Genomic DNA, 23,220 nt, shown 5'->3' on the forward strand with positions numbered 1-23,220 from the left:
CATGCAGAGTGTAAATTAAATTTGTGATCTGGTCAAATAGGCTGAACTGTGTCCGTATTAAACAGTGTTTGGAGCCAAAATCTTTGAAACATAATATTACTATGAAGTCACCACGTTTATATATATATATATATATATATATATATATATTTAGAGAAAAATGTGAGTTAAGGTGTGATTCAAATGAGGTTAACTTGCACCGTGTAAATCATTCTTGTCAAAAACAGAAAAACTATCCAAAAACAAGTTGATGTACATTACAGAACAGATTGTATGAAATTTGCACGAAAAAAATAAATAAATAAATAAAATCACATAAATAAATCGAATGGTTAAGTGTAAAAGAAAAACATGCATATATAGAATTTCCAACCACTTTTGTCCTTTTGAAGGTTTCAAATATAGATCTAAACTTTCTACCAGTGTAAAATTTTTAGTCACGACACTAAAAACATGCAATTTAATGTCTGCTAAATTTCTGTTGGATTTTGCTAAAAATAAGTAAATCATTGAAGTGAAATGTTAGACCACTACAAGGATCAGATGTTGACCTAACTGTGGGTCCTTAACCTTCTCAAACTGCCCCCAGCTTTAACATGCTGTGACAGTTGACCCACACTTTGTTGATGTCTCGTTATGCAGCATGTGGTCCTACGTGTGGACGGGCACGGTGGAGAAATGGGTGTGAGGACTTACCAGTGTAATCGATGGGATTGTAGCGATCTCCGTGAACAAAGAGTTTGAGCGTGGGGACCTCTTTGATGTTTAACTCTTTCACCAGTTCATGTTCTTCTGTGGCGTCCACTTTGGCCAGTCGAATGACAGATGTCTCTTTCTTCAGTATCTCAGCAGCAGCCAAGAAAGCCGGCTGAAAATCTCGACTGTATTCACACCAAGTAGCATCTACACCGCACAAATAGAAGAAGACACTGCTTTTGTCTTGCAGAATTGATGTGTTTGCGCTTTACATAATGTTTTCTAAATGACTTACAGAAGTTCACCAGAACATACAGATTCTCCACTAAAGCTCTGTCTAAGTTGATGTTATGAAGAACCAAGACGTTGTCCTCCTCCTTGATGTCGGTTGTTTTTTGTTTGGTCTCCCTTGGTGTCTCTGTGGTCACCTCGGTGCCGTGGACACAGACGGTCCACAGCAGCAGGCCCAGTGCAGTTACACTGATGGAGTGTTTTTGTGTCCACATCATCTCGCTGACTCAGGACCTCTGCTAAGGTGCAGACTACTTCAGCGTTCCCGTTTGCTCAACCCACTTTATGCCTGCAGCGTCTCTGTCCAATTTGACAAACTGACCAATCAGCTGTGAAGGTCTAAACACCAATTCTGGTTTAACTGGAAATATGACAGTCCTGAAGAAAGAAAGAAAAAAAAATGTGTTTGCATCAGTGTGTGAAGATGATTTTAGGTCACATTGGATAAAAGTGTCTGCAGAACATTGAAATGTAAAACATGCTGATGTGTAGAAGAAAACAGAAGCTTTTCAGATGCAAAAATAAAAATTCCACACAAGAAAAGCAATTAAAAAGTTTAGACTTTACGGTGTTAAGACGGATTTGGTGCCATCTGATGGCAACACTAATATGTGGAAACAGAGATGGAGTAATAATCTTTCAAATGTGAAACAAGCACCAAATCTGGTTAAAAATACTCCTTAGATGTTACTCTTAAAAAAGTCCACGGCCAAAGATGGAAAAAATGGCTGCCATTCTGGAGTATTACACTGCATACAATCCCACCACATGGACCAGTCTGGATGATCTGGATGACCAAAAATAGGATTTTGACAATGAAGAAATAAGTCCTCTACAGGCTTATCCCCATACATCATACCATGAAGCAGATGAGACACCAGTCCATCACAGGTTACTTCCCCAACCAACAGTGGCATCCATGTAGCATGAAGTTAGAATGCAATGATGCAGACACATTGTCACACCTGAGGACACAGGTAGCGTGACTGGGAAAATCAAACCCAGCCAGGTCTACCCATTGGCATGTAGAGCAGGTCACCGAGTGAATCAGGAGTTGGCCTGCCAATATGCAGACTTGAGTTTGTATCCTGCTAATGAAACCTGTTTGTGTTCTTGGACTAGACATTCTCAGTCCACCCAGCTGTAAATGGATACCAGCATCGGCTGGGGAAGTAACCTGTGTAAGACTGGCGTTGCATGAAGGTGGAGTCATAGACGCTCGTCCATTTGACACTATGGAATTCGGAGAAACACCGGCTCTAACAAGCCTCAGGGTCTATATAGAACTTACTTCTCTTACACTTGGAATGCTGTTTTATCTGAGGAACGGCACTGAATGTAAAAATGGTGCGGTGACAGTAGTGGCGGCACGTATGGACCTTTCTGAATGCAAAGGAAGGTCATAAAAACTCTTGTCGCCTGGAGTTTGTGTAAATGAATTAATGGAGACATTTTGGAGTTGCTAAAGGCAGGTTCTTTTCTTTTACAAAATTCCTCATCTGACATTTCAGATTATTATGTGGCAAACACAAAGAACATGATTGGAGCAGTTTCCATAATGTGGAGTTCCTGCTTTGCTGTGAGGGGTGGGTGAAGTCCTAAGAGGACAAAGAGTGCTGTGGCTGTGTTTTGGACAGACAAGTTTCATGCTCCAGCCTCCATTAAGAATAAACTCTGCTTTATTCCCTATAAATTTGGTATCATTAGAAAGTCTAGGATGTCTAGATTACAAAAATAACTGGTAACACTAAAAATACTAGGCCTCACTGTGACATATAACAACATAATTACCCTATTACGGAATACAAAAGCACATTGTATTCATTGGTATGTTTCACCAGGTTTGTGCTAGTATTATGTCAGGCATTTGTGAAATGGCCAATGTCTGTCAATATTTGATTTTTTTTTTTAATGAAATGAAAGCTGAAAAGTCACACTTTCGAATGGTATATATATTTCATGCAAATAGGTGTAGAGATTTGCATCGTGCTAAACATCTAAACCTTATGGTCTCGTTTTTGTGCAATATTTTTATTTTACACAGGGTATATTTCAATCAAGTACGCCTTTTGACACAATAAGGCTGTGCACATAATTCATGTACACAATGTAGCGGATTCTATATCAAGACAGCTTTCAATTGGTGCTAGACACGTTCCATTTGCTTAAAAGATGACGATTCGTTAACTCATGTTGTGTGGAAAAAAAATAGATTTCATAATTGGACATTTTCTTTTGGCTGGGCTAGGTCAGTAAAAGTGCTCATACGTCATAGTGAGCCTTAACATTTTTACAGTTACTAGTTATTTTTTTTGTAGGAAAGTTTTAAGCTACTTTTAAGATTAAGCTTAAAACTTTCCTTTTTGCTAAAGCTTGGATCAGGTGACCCTGCACCATCCCTTAGTTATGCTGCTATAGACTTAGACTGCTGGGGGGTTCCCATGATGCACTGAGTTTTTTTATTCACCCCTTTTTGCTCTGTATGCACCACTCTGCATTTAATCATTAGTGACTGATCTCTGTTCTCTTCCACAGCATGTCTTTTTCCTGGTTCTCTCCCTCAGCCCCAACCAGTCCCAGCAGAACACTGCCCCTCCCTGAGCCTGGTTCTGCTGGAGGTTTCTTCCTGTTAAAAGGGAGTTTTTCCTTCCCACTGTCGCCAAGTGCTTGCTCATAGGGGGTCGTTTTGACCGTTGGGGTTTTTCTGTAATTATTGTATGGCTTTTGCCTTGCAATATAAAGCGCCTTGGGGCGACTGTTGTGATTTGGTGCTATATAAATGAAACTGATTTGATTTGTAATATAGAAATCGTAACATTTCTAGATAAATGCCAATAAGAAGTACACTACAATGCACAAAAATCCCAAATTGAGCTGATAATACAAATAATATTGCGACTTATATGCCAGTGCAACATATATAGGTTTTTCCTCTTTAAAGGGGCCTTTTTTGTTTTTCTTTTAACAGGCGCGACTTATACTCTACACAGTACATTTAAGCTTCAAAGTTTGTCATTTCTCATCACTGTTACATGGAATAAAGCTAGATTTGAGATTGAATTTCAAACCGGTAGTTTTTAGGTCCCAGCTTTGTTGGAATGTTGCTAGTTTGAAAATGTATGAAATGGAGATGACAGTATTCAAAATGTAAGATAACATTCTGGTGGATTTGGCTGATCTCAGGTCTTCAAGTCCAATCCCAACAATCTCCCTTTACTGGTGCAAAGGGAGAATGTTGGGACGGTCTACACATGGCTGCACGAAAGAACAGGCATTTCAACTGATGATTAAACATGGTGCAGCTGCACAATAATCGACCCAGTCAGCACCATTTACGGCTGCTTAAACTGCCAGAGTAATTTCCAACACAATAGTGGGTGAGGTGACCAGCACATCATCTCTCAGCAATTAAAACTCAACTATTGCTCAAAAACATACAACAGGTCAGGTATACTCTGTAAAACAAAGGGGTTTTTGAGACAGAAAACCAAATTCTCAAGAGTGACAAGTGGCCTGTTTTCTAGTTTAAATGCTCAACATCCAAACAATTAAAGTGACCTTCATTTTAAACAGTTTGAAAATGCCAAATCTGTTTTCATGTCTGTTTGGAGCCACTTCAATCTGTGGACTGATAGATTTGTTTGCGATCTCTGACAATGTCATTTTCTGCATTAACAACCACATAAACACAGATCTTCCTCCAATGACTTTGCCACTTCATGGCCACTGTAATAAAAGTTATTTGTTCTGGTAGTTATTCAAAGTAGCTTTTGATTGAGTATCAAAGTCTCATAAGGAAAAGAAAAACAGCGGTATGACATGCAACAGAGATGAATGCCGGGCTTCAACCCCATCGTGTAGGGTCCACGAGCAGCAAACACTGCAAGTACTCCGTAACACTTTTTTTGGGGATTGATTCTGGGACCAGACTCATGATAGATGAGTGTAGACAAGGTAGTTAGGTTTATAGGTAGTATATATGCTGATTTCCAGGACAATTGTGCACATCTGAGGATGAAGTCCAAGATCCTTTATGGCCATAGTGAGATATCTAACTCCTGTCAGTTGGCCACGTTAACAGCTGCTGATGTGTAATGAGAAAACCACCTCAAATCTGATCGGAAGTTGCTGATTGTTAAGCAAGATTACTTTGAAATGAAATTAAACATTGCAGTCAGACAAATATATATTATACACACACACACGTATGAAATAGACTATATTCCCAATGGTTAACATTTTTGTTTTTTTTTTAAAGTCCCCTCGTCATAAAGCAGAAAGTCACTAGAAACATTTGGACTGTTGTGGCAGAGTAGAAGCAAAACTACACACCTAAATATTGGACCATTTTTTTGTAGGTGTGTATATTTGGCATTTAGGTTTGCAAATTGTAATCATTTTGTCTTTGTTAAAGTAAAGCACTTTCAAATGTTCTGACCTGAAGCTGCTACATTAATTTATTTTAAAAGAAATAAAAATGTCTCAATTATCCAGACTCAGAATTCAAATGTAACATGTCAAGCCCGATCTCATAGCAGTTTGTGATGGCATTACGAAAAATACATCTATGGGTTCGTGATATGGTCACGAAATGGGAAGCTTTTCATGACGGGAGCACAAAATGAGGGGTAACACGGGGGATCTGGGACAGTTGTGGTTAGCGTTAGAAGGTGGAGGATTAATGGTAAAATACACAAAACCATTTAATGAAAATGTGACTCATTTTGTGATTAGCGCAAGAAAAAAAGCGCAAGACTGGGCTGTGATTAGTCACAATCACGTTTTGGCTGAAAATGTAATACTAATTCAGCTGAAAGTACAACTTCCATGTGGGAGGTCATGACAAAATACCAGAACATTTTGTGGTGTCATTGTGGCAATCCCAGTCTATTGAAAAGATAAGCCTTGATCGATTCCCAGATGGGGTATCTACAACCGGTGTCGATTTAGAGATGCCTGTGTGTGGATTTGCTTAACGTGTGAATGTTGTTACACAGCGACAAATACACAGTCCTTGACAGATCCTTACCATGTCACCCCAACAGAATCCCCTAGTTGACCTGTTAAACCAGGTGTCACAATGTGGATGAGGGGTTGGACTTTCACACATATTTTGTGTAATGTGGTCATGACCAGATAGCAGATGGGAGAATAAGTGCAACCATCTCTGATGATGCTTTTCTGTACAGATGCACAAGTGCAACACAGAAGCCCCGCTTCAGTCATGCAGCCGCCAAAGGACAATCTGTGTGACCAATGACACTTTGTTCCAAATATTTAAACACCTACTGTCCACATTTAAAAATGTAAACTGTTTCACCCAAATGCATCATTTGTAATTAACATTTTATCCAGCATCAGCAGATGAAAAAACATAAAAACCACCTTTGGACAGTGAAGAATGTTATGGAATTTTTCAGTCTGGAGGGTTTTTCTTAATTTAAAAAAAAAAAAAAACGAAGCCTGAGGCGCAGAACCAGGCTGCACAAAGAATGAATGAAAAAGTACAGGTTTAGTTTTTAATGCGTCAAAATGCTTTCCAGGCAGGGAGAGGTTTAAAAATGTCCTTACCTGGTGTGTTAGTGTGCGTTTCGAATGAGATGGAGGTACAGCTTTCCTTACGGATGAAATGCAAGCGCAGAGGAGCACTGGGGCCAAGAGGCATTGAGGCAAAATTCAGACTCTATTTCAGAAGCAGCCAATTAAAGAAAAGTTGAAAAACACGTCGTCATACTTTGTGATTGAAGACTTGCGTAAGTACAAAACCTTTTTTATTTTCTATAATCAAAACTGCAAAACATCTAGAAAAATATACAACAAATGCTTAACCTTTCACAACATTTAACATTTTCAAATGGGAACATGAAAGAAAAGGAATATTCACATTTCCCCCCATTAATGATAAAAGAACATTCATTTCCTTTTTTTACATATCAATGTTTAATATGTTTGCGAATATTGTTAAGGGCTTCTCTCGCTTTTTTTTTTTTAAACATCGCCACAGTAGCCAGAGTCGTTGGAGAGCTGAGAGTTGGAGCTGCGGTTGGAAGAAGAGTTCCATATGTCCAGGTTCATGTGTGGGCCAAAGGGGTTGAAGCTGGAGTACTGGATTGGAACACAGCTGCTTTCTGGCTGCCGGTTGAAGGGAGAATGGGGCAGAGTGATGGGGGACATCGGGGCTGATCGCTCTGTGTGGAAGTGGCTCTGATACGGTTCACTCTGTGGCGTCCAGATGGACCCAAACAGACTGGACATGGGGGAGAGACTGCGAGTCCCAGAGAAGTATGGCTGCGTAGGACAAAACACTGTTAGAGCACCATATAAATAGCATTTCTTAAAATTATTCTGATTCATGCAACATGCAGATCAACCTCGGATCTAGGCACAAGTTTTACACCAGATGCCCTTCCTGACAACTCCACATTACATGGAGAAATGTGGCAGGAGTGAGGCTTGAACCAGGAACCTTCTGCACTGAAACCAAGCGCACTAACCACTTATCCACCACCCCTGCAAAATCCTATGGAAGGTTTAAGCTGTTACCTTGTTGCCCACATAAGTTGCTGTGTCCCAGGTCGACTGTGATTCCTGGGGTTGTTCCTCACTCCAGCTGCTCTGGTGGCCATGAGGATTCTGACCCCCTTGACAGGGAAAACCACCTATGACACGTTTCAACAACAACAAAAAAAAAATTTACTCAAACGTACTAAAGTGTTAAGACAAAAATAAGCTGCTCACAAAATCAACCCACCACCCATCATGTAGCGGTTCTCCTCACAGTAGGCATAGGGACTGTTGCAGGGGTTGTTGGCACTATTCCAAACAAACCTGCATGAGGAAACATGTCGTACAAAAGTTAGAATCAAAAACTGACCAACAAACACTCCCAGCTAGAAACCATTACTGGTTAAAAAGGCAGGGACAGAGCGCCAAAGGCTGCCTTAATTCATCACTTAAGTGTCAAATACAAGAACAAATGCATGACTGAGTCAAGGCCAATGTTTTAGTCATCTAATAAAACTCACCACACACACACGTTAGGGGGGGAAAAAGTAAAAAGTGGAAATGCATCTTAAGCTGAACAGTGATTTAAAAAAAGTTTAAAATAGTTGTCCCGGAATTACTGCACTTCAGAAGAAGATTCACATTTTGTTTTCAACAATTAAGATGAGAAAACTAGATGCATTTTTAGTTTTCCCAGAGATTTACTGCCCACCTCTGGGACACAAACTACACCTTCAGACGCGTTGGTGGAAATAAAACAAAGATGAGCACTGAAATAGTTTACAGCTTTTAGTGAACAGGGTAAGAACACCCACAACAAAGTGGCAGGTAGAACACAATCAATAAGTTACAGAGTGTTGACAGCCAGCACATAAGCAAAACGGTGTGGTCACCAGTGTGGTGGTTTTGGGGTTCCATAGGGGTCTGTCTTAGGCCCCCTGCTTTTCTCCCTTTATATAGCACCCCTTGGGCACATATTGCGGCGTTTTGGGATTTACCTTTCACTGCTATGCAGATGATAGTTATACAAACCCTGGCAAAAATTATGGAATCACCGGCCTCGGAGGATGTTCATTCAGTTTAATTTTGTAGAAAAAAAGCAGATCACAGACATGACACAAAACTAAAGTCATTTCAAATGGCAACTTTCTGGCTTTAAGAAACACTATAAGAAATCAAGAAAAAAAGATTGTGGCAGTCAGTAACGGTTACTTTTTTAGACCAAGCAGAGGAAAAAAAATATGGAATCACTCAATTCTGAGGAAAAAATTATGGACTCACCCTGTAAATTTTCCCCAAACTTGATAATCCTCTCCTTTGTTTCAATTGACATCTCTCGTGTTGGAGCCATGATTCATGTCAGTCCACTTGGTGCAACAGCTCTCCAAGGTGTGTTCACTCCTTTTTAGATGCAGACTAACGAGCAGATCTGATATGATGCAGGTGTTAGTTTTGGGGATGAAAATTTACAGGGTGATTCCATAATTTTTTCCTCAGAATTGAGTGATTCCATATTTTTTCCTCTGCTTGGTCTAAAAAAGTAACCGTTACTGACTGCCACAATCTTTTTTTCTTGATTTCTTATAGTGTTTCTTAAAGCCAGAAAGTTGCCATTTGAAATGACTTTAGTTTTGTGTCATGTCTGTGATCTGCTTTTTTTCTACAAAATTAAACAACTGAATGAACATCCTCCGAGGCCGGTGATTCCATAATTTTTGCCAGGGGTTGTACATGCCGATAACTGCTGGTAATCTCGTTCACATAAAATCCTTAGAAGACTGCCTTGCAGCAGTGAGAAGTTGGATGTCTAGAAACTTCCTACTTTTAAACTCTGATAAGACTGAAATGATGGTTCTTGGTCCAGTGAGACATCGGCATCAATTTGACCAGTTAACGCTCAGCCTCGGCCCGTGTGTCATACATCACACTGACAAAGTGAGGAACCTTGGTGTAATTTTTGATCCTTCGTTGTCCTTTGGCCTCCACATTAGAAATATTACTAGGACTGCTTTCTTCCACCTGCGAAATATAGCGAAGATTCGTCCCATCCTGTCTATGGCTGATGCTGAGACCCTGATCCATGCATTTATCTCTTCTAGATTGGACTACTGCAGTGTTCTATTTTCTGGTTTACTGCAGTCTATCATTAGGCGTCTCCAATTGGTTCAAAATGCTGCAGCCAGACTTTTGACACGAAGCAGAAAGTTTGACCACATTACACCCATTTTGGCATCCCTTCACTGGCTTCCTGTCCCAGTGAGATCAGATTTTAAGGTTCTGCTACTAACCTATAAAATGATTCATGGACTGGCACCTCCCTACCTAGCTGACCTAATTAAACCTTATGTACCGGCCCGGGCTTTACGTTCTTAGGGTGCAGGACTACTTTGTGTCCCAAAGGTGAATAAGAAGTCTGCGGGTCACAGAGCTTTCTCTTATCGTGCCCCTGTTCTGTGGAATGATCTCCCTGCGTCAATAAAACAGTCAGATTCTGAGGAGATTTTCAAGTCCAGACTTAAGACGCACTTATTTTCCCTTTCATATGGCTAGCATAATGGTACAGTTTTGTTTTACACTTTTTACTCTTTTAATTCATTTATTAGTAATTGGAGCGGGCTGCAGCCTCAACTTTACCTAAATTCTGGGGTCTTTTGGTCAAGTTTAGGGCTAGTGGCCGGCGGTCACCTTAGTATTTCTGTTTTTCTTGTTGTTTAATGCTGGCAAATTATACAGTATTTTTTGTCTTTCTGATGCCTGATTCTGTTTTTTCTATCTGTTTAATGTGCAGCTCCATCCAGAGATGGGAGTTGTATTCGTGTTGGCGATCCTCCTGTCCTGTGCGCCAATAGCATTTCTTGTATATTTGTCCGTGAATTGTTCTGTAATTTATGTTTGTAGCATGGCCCAAGCAGAGGGTCACCCCTTTGAGTCTGGTCTGCTTGAGCTTTCTTCCTCAGAGGGTTTTTCCTTACCACTGTTGCTCTGGGGGTTGGTAAGGTTAGACCTTACCTGTGTGAAGCGCTTTAATTTAATTTAATTTGCTTATAATGCACCAAATCACAGCAAAGCCGTCTCAAGGTGCCTTACATAAAATGGTAAATAAATGGTAAATGGACTGCATTTCTACAGCACTTTTTCATCTGTATCAGACGCTCAAAGCGCTTTACAATTATGCCTCACATTCACCCCGATGTCAGAGTGCTGCCATACAAGGCACTCACTATATACCGGGAGCAATAGGGGATTAAAGGCCTTGCCCAAGGGCCCTTAGTGATTTTCCAGTCAGGCGGGGATTTGAACCCATGATCTTCTGGACTCAAGCCCAACACCTTAGCCACTAGACCATCACCTCCCCCAAGTCAAAACAAGTCAACATAAAATTGAATCGCTTTGAGGCAACTCTGTTGTGATTTGGCGCTATTAGGCAACATATGGCAACGTATAAAAAAACGCGCTGAATGCGTCATGCAGCTGTCACACCATGACAATTTAGCCAGCATATGCCGACAGCCCTGTTTCCACCGAGTGGTTCGGGTCGATATTACACGGTATGGTACGAGTCGGAATGTTCATGTCTGGCTTGGACTGCATTTCCACCGCCAGCAGAACCCTTTAGTTTGGCTGGCAGAACACGTACATATTGATGAGCACATCATTGAGCATGCGTACCCTGTCGCGGTCTCTCCGCTCCACAAGGAGGCCAAACAGAGCAATTTAACTTTTTTAATTTAATTTTGTCTTGATGGATCATGGGATTTATTTTTATCGTGTCCAGAATATTGAAGAATTGACTGATGCCTGTGGTAAAGGTGAATGAATGAGGCGCTGTGACTCTTAATTTTTTAAATAAGTTAATTTTCTTGTTGTGGCACAAAGTGCCGGTGCTGCCAACCGAACGGTCCCCCCCTAAAAATCTATCCGCCCTGCTTCCACTGCACATGTGTCATTTTGGACCACAGCAGCTTGTCTGAGTCTGACTCTCTACACTCAAATTGATCAAAGGGAATAATATGATTATTAGCCATCAGATGACAAAGTAAAACCTCTTAAATCATTCTAAAGTCAGTGTTAAGCAGAAATGAGGTCGGTTTAAGCAGAAATAAGGTGATAATTGTTGAGTCAATACTGATGCTCCTGAAGGGAGGGTTTCCCCAATTTTCCCGGGTTAATGTGGGGAGCAGTGTTAATTTTGGACACAATTATCGACACAAAACTCTTTGCACAGGAGTTTGTGGAGCTGCTATTGTGTTTATTTGTGCTTTGGAACAGAAGCACTCTGAAACAATTTGTCTGTTGAGTGGATTTAGGACACGCAGTGAAATTTCAGCCCACTGATGAAAAGAACGAGTCCCTTCACACTTGTGTGTTGACCTACCCGTTGTATGGCCCGGGGGCCGTTGGCTGAGGTATGTAGGGAAAAGCTTCAGTGGTGTTGTATCTGAACTCATTGGTGAGGGGGATAGATGGAGCGGACCATGTCTCCTCAGGCAAATACTGACCTGCCAAGTCTTGGCAAGAAAAAGAAGATGTCCATTAGACATCAGAAGTAATACGCAATTCCGTTTTGTTTTTCTTCTTTCACGTGAAAGTTGAGTACTTCTGTTTTTACCCATGTTCCGATCCACTCCTGCAGCTACATCAGCGAAAGACTGTACAAAGCTGGGTGCACTGGGATCAGAGCCTTGGCACAGGTTGTTGTGGTATAAGCTGTTCATGCAGCTGCAACAGAGGCCAACATGTCAAACACAAACACATTCAGCCATCACTGGGAATTTGTGTTTGCTGACATACCTCTGAGCCTTGTAGTTTATATTCATGTTCTGGAAGCCGCATCTGTCCACAGGGTAGACGCTGGGTTGCACCGAGTCCCCTGTAAAACAAACATATTACAAATTAAAAAATAAGTAGTGGTCCACTTCAATGTATAACCACATTCAGCAGTATTTCACCTTATTTGTTCAGTTTGCAAAAAGCCATATTTTTGTTCAGATCAACTTTGACAATCTGCTTTTTAAAACATGAAGCTTTTGCAGAGATGAGTTTGTAGGGTTGCCATTATGGCGCCATGAAAAAAGGAGAGTTAAGTTTCAATTTTTATGAAGTAAGCGCCATGTGCTGGATAAAGGAGAACATTTGCTGGGAGGAGAAAAAAGTGTTTGTTTTTTTTCCACTTATACAAAAATATGTTAAATTGTTAAACTGAAGATAGTGAAAAGAGAGTTACACTTACAGCAGCCGAAAAGATTTTACTTTTGGAATGAACACGCACTTCATAATGAATTTTCATCTTTATGACTTACAACATGACAGGTTTAACGTCTCTTGAATAAAACGGTGCGTGAGTGCTGCGTACTTTTCCTGGATGAGGTAGTACAGGTGTGTGTGTGGCCAGCGGGGTCCTTGTCTCCCTCCACGCTGCTGGCACTGCTCCAGCTGCCCCAGCTCCCTCTGCTGGCCCTCACACTCCCTGACGAGCTGCCAGAGTCTGAGCCTGACTCGCACGTTCCGCCACCACGCCGCTCTGTGGTGCACTTCCGTCGAGTGCGAGCGTCACACACACCTACTGGACATTGACAGAGGCAGTGGGATTAAATCAGGTACGTTTATTCAAACACCAGGATGTGCTGTGGACTGGCAGCGGTGGCAAACAACAGGAATTTAGTCAGAGTGGGTGTGGGAGTGTGTCCACCTTTCTGTTTGAGGGGGCTCTCAACACTCGGTCCGGTTTTTGCCGTTTCTGGCTTGGAGCCGTTGCAGCAGTGATTTCTGCTGTGTGTTCCGCTCACGATGAAGTCGGGTTCTTTCTCTCTCTCTGGCATCACAAGCACACTGTGCTCAGGAGCACTACGGCAGTGATCAGGTGCAAACACTCAACTCATACCTTGCCATTTGGTACTTCAACAACATCATAACACATTCATTATTTAACATTTTTGTTTTGTTATTAACCTGTTTCTTATTTAACAGCAAGCTCAAAATTTCATTTTAAAATGAATTTGTACTTAAAACATTTATGCACATAGATCACTTTTGAAATCATAACGTGACCAAGGCCTAAAACATGACTATAGCAAAGTTCACAGAAAATTTTATACTGTACCATGTCCTTGGTTTTACTTTTGTTTACGTTATCTTTTTTTAATATGAAACTACATAATCTTGGACAGGCTTTGCTTTCATTGCATCACTGCCACCTTTCTTTGTACACTGCAGCACACTTGAGTAGCTCCTGAAATTAGCAGCTGTATGGATTGAATTCGGTGCTTATGCAAGCAGCTTTGATGCCTTGAGGTGCTGAGACTCAGTGCTGGGCCTTCTGACTCACATTTTCAATACCTATTGTGTTCCAGGACTCAGTAGCCAAAATCTCTAATGCAAACTCTGCACACACGCATTATTATGTTTGCTGAGAACTGGTTAGTTATTTTTTAAAGTTACAGACTTTAGCCCAGTGGTTCTCAAATCTGGTCCTCAACTTCCACTAACCTACACATTGTCCACCTCTCCCTGCTTTGCCACAAGCTGCCACTCATTCAAGTGTCTGTTAGTACTTGACTGGCTGCACATGTGAATGAGCCAATCAGCAGGGAGAGATTGAAAAGGTGTAGGTTCGGTGGAACTTGAAGAGTGGGTTGAGAACCATTGCTTCAGCTCTCAAATGATTCAATGTTATGAATCAATGGTACAAATGTTGAACTGCCAAAGTTGGAAGGTTATGAGACCATCCGCGCAGTTTGTTTCCTTTCTCATTTGTTTGAGACAGCTAGGCTGGTTTGCTTAAGATATTAAGAGCTACTTCTGACTTTGCCTACGTAAATTTATTGTGCTTGTCACAATGAACAAATTGTGGTTCAATGCCTTGCTAAAGGACATAAATGAGTAGTTGTGATTTAACCATCCTTTACGTTAACAGACAGGAAGGATCATGGATCTAACATAGGTTTGAAGTTATGACAGTTGCTTACCTGGAAACGCTTTCTGCCTTCCTGCGGCGACTCTTTCCTTTATTACTCTCTGAAACATTACCAGCATCTGCATTCTGTACCTTCTTTTTCTGGCTTTTCACATCTTCACTCAGCTGGAGACACAAAGTGAAGAGAGTTAGTTTGCAACAGGAAGCAGTTAGCTTACTCCACACACACTAGCAAGCTAAACTGCAGCGCCTTACTTGTAGCTCAGAGTTCACCATTTTCTCAAAAGCATTCTTCTCTGTAGGACTGCATGGCAGGAGGTCTGGTCTCGGTTCTGGGCCCAATGTGACGCTGTTTGGTAAACCAGCAGGTATTTCCATGGGAAATATAACTGCTGCTGGCAGCCCATCTTGCACGGCACTGTGGAGGTCATCTTTAAACTCTGCTGCAGTCTTTTTATCCAGCTCATTGATAAAATCAGGCTCATTATTGTTGCAGATGTCTAGGTCTGGGCTCAGATCGTCGTGCTCCTCTTCCATCATCACAGATGCTGCTGTGGAGGGGCTGGTTTTGTACTTTGTGTAGTAGAGAGAAACCTTGTGTTTCTTCTGTGGCTGGGTCAGTGTAGCTAAGGTGCCTTTCTTGGATGACTGAGGGCGTGGTGCAGGACTGTTGGCCAGTGCTGGAGAGCCACGCCCCTTACCTTTGTCAGAAGTGTGGAAGGTGTCCACATAACTCTTACAAGTTCCTTTAGTTTTACTGAGCAAACAAAAAACAAGTTTAATTCACAGTGGTTGACAAGAAGCATGTTTTAGTCAATAATCGGCCTCCGAAGTGAATGTGCGCCTACAGAATATCTGAGTGAAAGACTGGTTGACGTACTTCTCTCCATTTGGTGTGACGTTGACAGGGCCATTGTCATGAGATACAACAGAATTGTGATTGCTCCTAATGCTGGGTGTGAAAAACTCACTCAGGATATACTGAGCCTGATGGAATGCCATCAGACACACACCGAACAAAGAAAAGCTAAAGTGGGGAAAAAACAAACCACAATGAATCAGATTGTAAAGATCAGCAGATGGTTCAAGTAAAGTTTGAATGTCCTTTTATCATTTCATTCATTTAAACCCAACTACAGTCAGTACAGGTGTTAACACCACTGCCCTTTCATCAGTGCGTGCACCACTTTTGGATAAAATCCTTCAACTCTCCAGCGCACACTTGGTCTTTGCATATTTGTTGTTGTTTATTCCTTAACATCAACTCAACTATCAAGAGAGTCTTGAACAAGAGCTTTCAACTAAATACTAATTACTTGGCAAGTACTAACCAGGTGAAAATGAGGGTGATCACCCAGAATGCTTCCTCCCAGCTGGGGCCAGGAACCACTTGAGCACACAGAGGCAGCATGTGATGTGGCAGCGTCACATTGAGGATAAACGGGAACAAAGTCCCACGTGACGTTGTCAAGGTGAGGTCTCTGATCACCCAGGACGAGGTGAAGTCTGGTGTGAACCTGAGTACAGAGTGAGAAAAAGAAGAGAACAAAGTAGAAATATGACTTTTTTTTTTTTTTTTTTTTTTTTTTTTTACACGCAAACATTCTGTTGAGAATTATTGTGCGTCCACACCACCCAGAGGCGATCTGTCAATCAGTCAGCAGCTTACTGGCATTTTCTTGAGTAAACCTCTGAGTTTTTGTCATGTGTGTCATCTGTGATTTTAGAATAATACACCACACTGGAGCACCCAGACATCACAAACCTCCACCAAGTTAATAACAATAATAATAAAAATAAAAATAAGAAATAGCAGAAGATGGAAAGCAGAAATCTCTTCATTTATAGATCTTTTTGATATCATAAAATAGGGTCAAAAGCAATAAAATGAAAAGCTATTTTACAGTGAGGAAATTTTGAAAGAACTGGATGACAACCTAAAACAAACCCACTGAGATCTCCCAATAAAAATGTAATTAAATACCAGATAACTGGATATCTATTTATAATATGACCAACATGTATTTTTCAACTGTCAAGAAAATGGCACATACCTGGGCTACTCCAAAAATTTCAGACACTTACTAGTTTGCCCCACAGTGTTAAAACATGACTAATTGTAGTACAGCATACAAATAATGCCAAAAAGCTTAATGTCCTTTAATCAAACCCATTTTATTTTTGTTAAGATATGGGCATTTTGTTTTGATTTGTTGACAAAAAAATCACCATTACATTTTGTATTTTCTATGTTAAAAATATCAGATTTCAGGACCTACATCTGGATCATCAACAACTATTTGATTAATCCTCTCACAACCCACTGTATTATTTTCAACATAAAATACATACCATAAAAATGAGTTACTAGCTTTTTGAGTAATGCTGCTAAGCGATAAACAGAATAATAAAAAAAACCTCAAACAGAAATAAAGTCAGCTGAGAAAGAAAAAGTAGCACTCACGCAATGGTGATCTCTGAGGAGGTGTTGCGGTCCAAGCTGAAGGCGTGACACTGGAGAACCTCAAAGCCAAAGCCCTGGCAGTTATAGCCATTTATATTCATCGACATGACGGTCAGGGGAAGCTCTCCTGCATTCTCCACCTTGAAACTCTTTCTGATTGCAAAAAGTGGCTTATTGGTTCGCAGGCCTATAAGTGAGACACCATGCAGTCACATTTAACACAAACTACTAAACAGCAGCTTGTTTAAAATTTGCACAAGCATCGACCTCACCATCACGGCACTCCATCAGAGTCGACTGAGGAACATTGAAGCGCAGAGACGCCGATGGGCCAGGCAGTTTGCCTCCTACTCTGAGCAGCTCCTTGGCACCGTGACCCTGAACCATCAGCATATCAAATACCGTGAGGTTGTTCCTGAAAGAACGCAGGTAAGTCAAAGCCACAACCATAAATCAAAAGCATATGAAGAAATGCTGCAATTAACATGCCACTGTAACAGGCATTCAGAGAGTTACGATTGATTAAATGTGCCGACACTTCACTGCGCCTGCCAAACAGCACTGAATGGAGTAGGTCGGATGACCAGTTCAAGATGGCTGCCCCACAGCTCATCAGCGCTTATAGGTGGTAGTGGTTGATAAGGCATCTACTTTTATAATGTCTATGGTTTGGAGTATTTTATTACGAACACCTGGAACAACGTGGCTTGTTGTGGTGAAATGTCCTAACGGATCAGACAGAGAAACTGTCATCAGATTTCATGTTGCATGCTAATAGGGTTAGCACTTAACTGTCTGTAGCGTCACCTGTTAGATACACTTAATGTACAATTACTGAAAATACACAGCCCATAACTCAATGTCCACAAAAAAGTAAATTATATATATATATATATATATATATATATATATAAATTGTATGCTCATGACACCATCCCTTCCCCCTCCTGCGGGGATGCGGTAAACTTTATATCTCGCATCCAGCCTTGATTTTGCATCAGGACAGGTTTATTCAGGTTTATTTATTCTTATCCTGAACTCAGTATTTATGACTTCATCCTTTTCAGCACCCTAGGTTACTTAATGCTGATAAACCAGGTGTAAGACTTCAGATTCTTTGCTGTCAATCATGCAACACAAACTACATCCTGTTTGACAACTCACTCACAGGGAACATCAAAAAATAAACAAATTAAAAGAATACTTTGAAGGCTATAAGCCTTTAAAGGGGATCTCCAAGATTCGTGTACCTAGACGTATTAATATTTTGTGTTCAACTTTCCAAATATATTTTAATCAGTCCAATATTTAAGCTGAATGTTGTAACTCCATGCTGTCAGTGTATTCAATTCAAATACATATGGACAGCCACCAAATTCAAATGGCTCATCTGTATGTTTAAAATTCCCTCAAATATTCAGCCAAGACTTTCTAAACAGACTTAAAAATGAATGAATAAATAAATACAAAATTTAGGGAATACTGGACCTACTCATCATTTTTGTCCTGCAGTGAAAACAGAACTAGGCACCAGGTAAAAAAAAAAAAAAGAGTCAAACCTCCCACTAGCAAGTGTTTGGATTCTGGAAAGTCCCCAACCCCGTAATACCTGATAAGGAGAATAGTGGCAGTAGGTTTGTGTTCAGAAGGACTAAAAACCACAGCAACTTCTTTGGTCTCCCACGGCTGCAGCAGCAGACGTATGAAACCCTCACCGGTTACGTCTTCCACATTCTTACCCGTCTACACACACACAAACATTTGACGTTTGGTAAAGACCAGACGAATAAAACTTAGCTGTTGATTTGCCACAAGTGCTCTCGGGCTTTACCTTCAGCGGAGTCGACAAGAAAGAAAACTCTTTCGAGCTGATGCTCACAGACAGCGGGCTGATATTAAACCTGCTTATCAAAAACCATTTTGAGAAAATAAGCACAGATGGATTTACAAAGGCCAAAACAATTTAAGTCACTACAACATAAAACATGGCCTTTATACAGCACACCATTTGGTCAAGAGGTCCAGAGCTTCCAGGGGGGGCAGGGTACAGGGAAATGATTTGAATCTCCACAGAAACCACAGAAGACGATGGATTCTTCAACATGAACGTCTTCACCTAAAGCAAGCCATAAAACAAAAGTCTTAATTTATGCTGTAAACCAATTATGCCACAAACTGAACACAAGGTCTGATGATAATAAAATACAGAAACCATTTTCCCTAGAAACTCACCAATTTTTCCAATAATTTCACACAAAGGAAATAAAGGTCACACTAATCTTTAGCTACAGCCACTGCATTCTTAAAAAAAACAAAAAAAAAAACCTCAATAGCAGGTATTCAAGCAGCCAATCTACTCTGTGTTCACTTGATCCGGTCAGATCTCAGAAGGTAAGGAGGATTTGTCCTGATTAGTTCTTGGATGGAAGATACAGGACTGTGCGTGTTTCTCCAGGTGACACTGGAGTTAAGTCAGGAAGGACAGCCCGTATAAAACGTCTCCCAAGTCCTGGAGCCACTGTGGCAACCCTGTTCAAAACTCAACAGCAGTAGTTCAGATAACTACTGGGTGGAGCCTGCATGAGTGACCAATCACCAACTGGTCAACTGCCAATTTTACATGTGGACACTTGCAAAGTTGGAACAAGTAAACACTTTAATTATAAGGGATGCACCAAATTGATGCCCCCCTCAACCCCCCCCAAATTAAAAGGCACAATGACAAAACTTTGCCGCAGATAAAGAGCATTTGAGAGAAGTCACTAGAAGGCCAATATTGCCATGAGTACATGCCGACTTCTGACCTCAGTTGTAGTTCCCATTCAACAAAGTTCTGGACAAAGTAGAGCCTGTTTTTTTTTGTTTTGTTTTTTTCCCCAGTTTGCTGGTCCAAAAAGGAGATAATGCACTACCCACCTTGCTTTCATTGACTGGTGTAGCACCAAAGTCCAGAGGAGAAGATGTGTCTACAGGGAGTCTTGGGCCACCTGGACAGACAAGAGTAAATGCGAATAAAGAATAACGTTCATGCTGTTCAGTGATTTTTGGAGACCGGAAAGTTTTTAGACTGACCTGCAGGGCAGTTTATCTTTGTGGCTCTGCCACTGAGAACAGAGCTCAGAGGCCAGTTTGCTGTCCACAGCCCAAGAGAAGGAGGAAAAGTCTGGAAGTAGAGTGCGCTGCCACTCCGTACGACCTAGACCGACAGTCAAAAACTAGTAAATAATATACAAAACTTTGCTTATATCTTTTATGTTAAAAACAAAAATGTCTGAGCACCACGTCTGACCTGCTTCAGACAATCTGAGCGGGCACGGTCGGCCACACTGGCGCTCAGTCTCAAACACCACCTGTCCTTGCTGAGAGAACAGACAAGTATTAGCACATCAGATCATGAACCTAACACACATCTCTCTGGCTACAACAACTTTGCCCTTTACCTGAGCAGAAGAGGAGAAAAAGTAAAGAGGAACATGTAAGGCCGTGCCCAGGCTTGTATGTAGGACCAGTGTAGACAGCAGGTTGCTGGGTAGAGTTCTGTTGAGCAACTGGAGCGACAGGATATGTAGGCAGCCCTGGGACACAGTCACTGGACTGTTGAAATTCATTACCTAACAGACAGGGGGCACCACACACAACATCAAATCACATGCTTAACTAATGACGCTAACAATTTTTGTTCCTGGCTTCTAAGTGTTATATTTCAACTGCTTATGTCTAAAGTCTATGGAAAAATGACTAAATTCAGCACAAACTTTGATTTTATTTTTTTTTAACATTCTAGAAAGTTCTAAAAGTTTCTTGAAATTTCTAGATAATTCTGGAAACTTCTAGAAAATTCTGGACAGTTCTAGCAGTTAAAGAATATTCTAGAAGACTACTCAGTAGTAGTGAAGGCGAATCGAGAATATTCTTGAAAACAGACAAATTTCAAAATATCATTGTCCTGATCACAGAAGCAAAGTTTCTGTGGAATAACAGCTATTTTCTATTTATTTAAGGCATAACAGGTTAGGAAAACACACTGTGTACACAGGAACAAAACAAAAATAAAAATTTGTTACATAGTGTGATCCATGAATTATTGTAAATATCCTTTCACAGATGGTGCTGGGAACATTTACAAAAGACCTAACACCGGTAGATTTTCACAACTACACGACTGCTTGTTACACAGAATTTCTGTAGAATTTTTCATACAAATTCTGAATATAATCTCTAATCAAGCGATCATATTCAGCGTTTCTCCTGTTGTACGGCACAGATTAATAAATAAATCTGCATGTTAAATAATACTGCCGGGATGTAAAGGATGCAGTCCAGAGTGCAAAAGACAATAAATACAATAAAAATTAAAACAATAAAACTAAAGTGCTCAGAGAGCACACGGACATCACAGCCACATGTCCAAGCAATAGGCATGTAGCAAAAATATTACATGGACTTAAGTTCACTAAACATTTGGAAGCTGGAAAGTTTATGCTGACCGCTGAGCTTGATCACTGATGGATCCTAACCAAACTCACATTAATTCTTCCCCATCTGTAGGCCCAATGTACTCCAATAGTTTGATCAAAATCAGATGTGGCAATTTTATATCCTGCATACATAGTAACAGAAGCTAAAAAGCTGATTTAAGATGCATTTAATGTCAGTCTATCTTAACCTTACCAACCCTGCGTGACAATGTGCCACTGTCACTACAGGTAGACACACTTTTGTGCCTCTTTTATGCTGGCATAGATGTTACGGAAATCCTCCACTAGAGGTCACTGCAGACTCTTAAAAGTTTGACAACACCCCAAAATAATGATAGTCAAGTTAAGTGCTAAATGCTTTTACCACAACAGAAACAAAAGCATAGGCAATACATCACAACGATCGAAATTTCCCTGAGGGAGTGTTCGTAAGGGATTAATAAAGTTCCATCTAATCTAACTCCGGCAAAATATTCATCCATTAAAAACAATCTGAATTGTTTCTTTTGTCTTAAGGGCCTGTCACAGTGGCGTATTCGTAGAAACACAACGCTGCAATGAGCAATAACAGTGCAATAACAGTGTTCGTTCATACTTGCAGCTGCGTGTGTTCGCGTTTTAATGTGTGCACACAGGCACGTGTGCCATGCTGTACCAGTTTCAGCGCTATTTTCTGCCTCTGTGGAAGTGCGCTCTGTTCTCTACTGCATGGTGTGGCTCAAAGACAGTCATTTAACATTATTATTTGTTTTTATGCAGCGAGTGCGTGTTTATTTTAAAGAGTCACACACACACACAGAGAGCGAGTGAGAGCGAGAGAGAGAGAATTAACAGGTTTAATTCTTCCGTCCACCGCGCGTAGCCTCAACATACTACTGCATATTGAGAAAAAAAACTCGTGAACTGGGCGGAGAAATGCTCATTACAGCGTAGACGATACGCTGTAATAAGCAGCTCTACGAATACGCCACTGTGACAGGCCCTTTAGGGTTGTCTCGCTCGAACTGGCTACACTGTCTCCAAGATTGCCAGATTGGATGGGTCAGTTCCATCCATATAGTAAGCTTACAGATAAGATATGAACCAAATTAATTCAGAGTGCAGGCAGCAAGGCTTGGACCATACCTGCATTTAACATTGAGCATAAATTGAACTTTAAAGTGATTATGAGGGCATATGCCTTCAGCAGCATCTCTTCATTCAATTCATTTATATAGCACCAAATCGCAGCAAAGTCACCCAAAGGTGCTTCACATGGGTAAATTCTAACTGAACTAACACCCCTGAACAAGCCCATAGGCAACAGTGGTAAGGGAAAACTCAGTAGTCTGCCATTTTTTGATCAAGAAACCTCAAGCAGACCAGACTCAGTGGGGTGACCTTCTACTTAGGTCATTTTAACAGTAACAGTGCATGAATCAAAGCGTAAATGAACAAATGCAGACAAAAAATTAGCATGCAAAATTTAGTCCAAAAGAGACTGAATTTTAAAAGAAACCTGCTTTTTTTTGGTTCTTGTTAAATGTAGGTCAACATTATCCTGTAGACCCGTTTTCATGGGCAGGGGGCTAATGAAACTTTAGCCCCGTTTACACAGACGGTAAACTCTCGCGGAAGCGTCCCGGCAGAGATTTTGCCCCCTCCGGGCCGTTTTAGGGATCAAACGCCGTAGTTAACGCCAGCGCACGGGGGCATGGTTTGGTTCCGGCTTCACCGGGAATCGTCGAAAAAATTATTCAACATGTCGAATAATTCCGGAAGCGCTCCCGGAGAAGTGGCCTGACGACGGAGACAACGCGAACAACGGCGTTTGATACTTTTTAATCGCTGTGTCATCCCGCCCCTTCCTGTAATGCCGCAGTTTACACCGCCGT

The 23,220-nt window shown here is 41.0% G+C and overlaps 1 protein-coding gene across 1 annotated transcript in view; it reads right to left on the bottom strand.

The window, feature by feature from the left end:
* Positions 1-6,744: 6,744 nt before the first annotated feature.
* tmem131l (transmembrane 131 like) overlaps positions 6,745-23,220 on the bottom strand; it is an 81,453-nt gene continuing 64,977 nt past the window's right edge. Inside the window, 22 exon segments of the mRNA XM_034187714.1 lie at positions 6,745-7,275; positions 7,531-7,646; positions 7,739-7,815; positions 11,867-11,999; positions 12,101-12,210; positions 12,283-12,361; positions 12,845-13,051; positions 13,181-13,335; positions 14,457-14,569; positions 14,660-15,161; positions 15,285-15,431; positions 15,736-15,921; positions 16,869-17,055; positions 17,141-17,283; positions 18,478-18,611; positions 18,700-18,769; positions 18,874-18,905; positions 18,907-18,984; positions 19,785-19,855; positions 19,921-20,064; positions 20,158-20,227; positions 20,309-20,479. Of these exon segments, the coding sequence (XP_034043605.1) occupies positions 6,976-7,275; positions 7,531-7,646; positions 7,739-7,815; positions 11,867-11,999; positions 12,101-12,210; positions 12,283-12,361; positions 12,845-13,051; positions 13,181-13,335; positions 14,457-14,569; positions 14,660-15,161; positions 15,285-15,431; positions 15,736-15,921; positions 16,869-17,055; positions 17,141-17,283; positions 18,478-18,611; positions 18,700-18,769; positions 18,874-18,905; positions 18,907-18,984; positions 19,785-19,855; positions 19,921-20,064; positions 20,158-20,227; positions 20,309-20,479 (3,225 nt within the window). The 3' untranslated portion in view covers positions 6,745-6,975.

The sequence above is a fragment of the Thalassophryne amazonica genome, chromosome 15 (assembly GCF_902500255.1).
Source record: "Thalassophryne amazonica chromosome 15, fThaAma1.1, whole genome shotgun sequence".
Taxonomy (NCBI): domain Eukaryota; kingdom Metazoa; phylum Chordata; class Actinopteri; order Batrachoidiformes; family Batrachoididae; genus Thalassophryne; species Thalassophryne amazonica.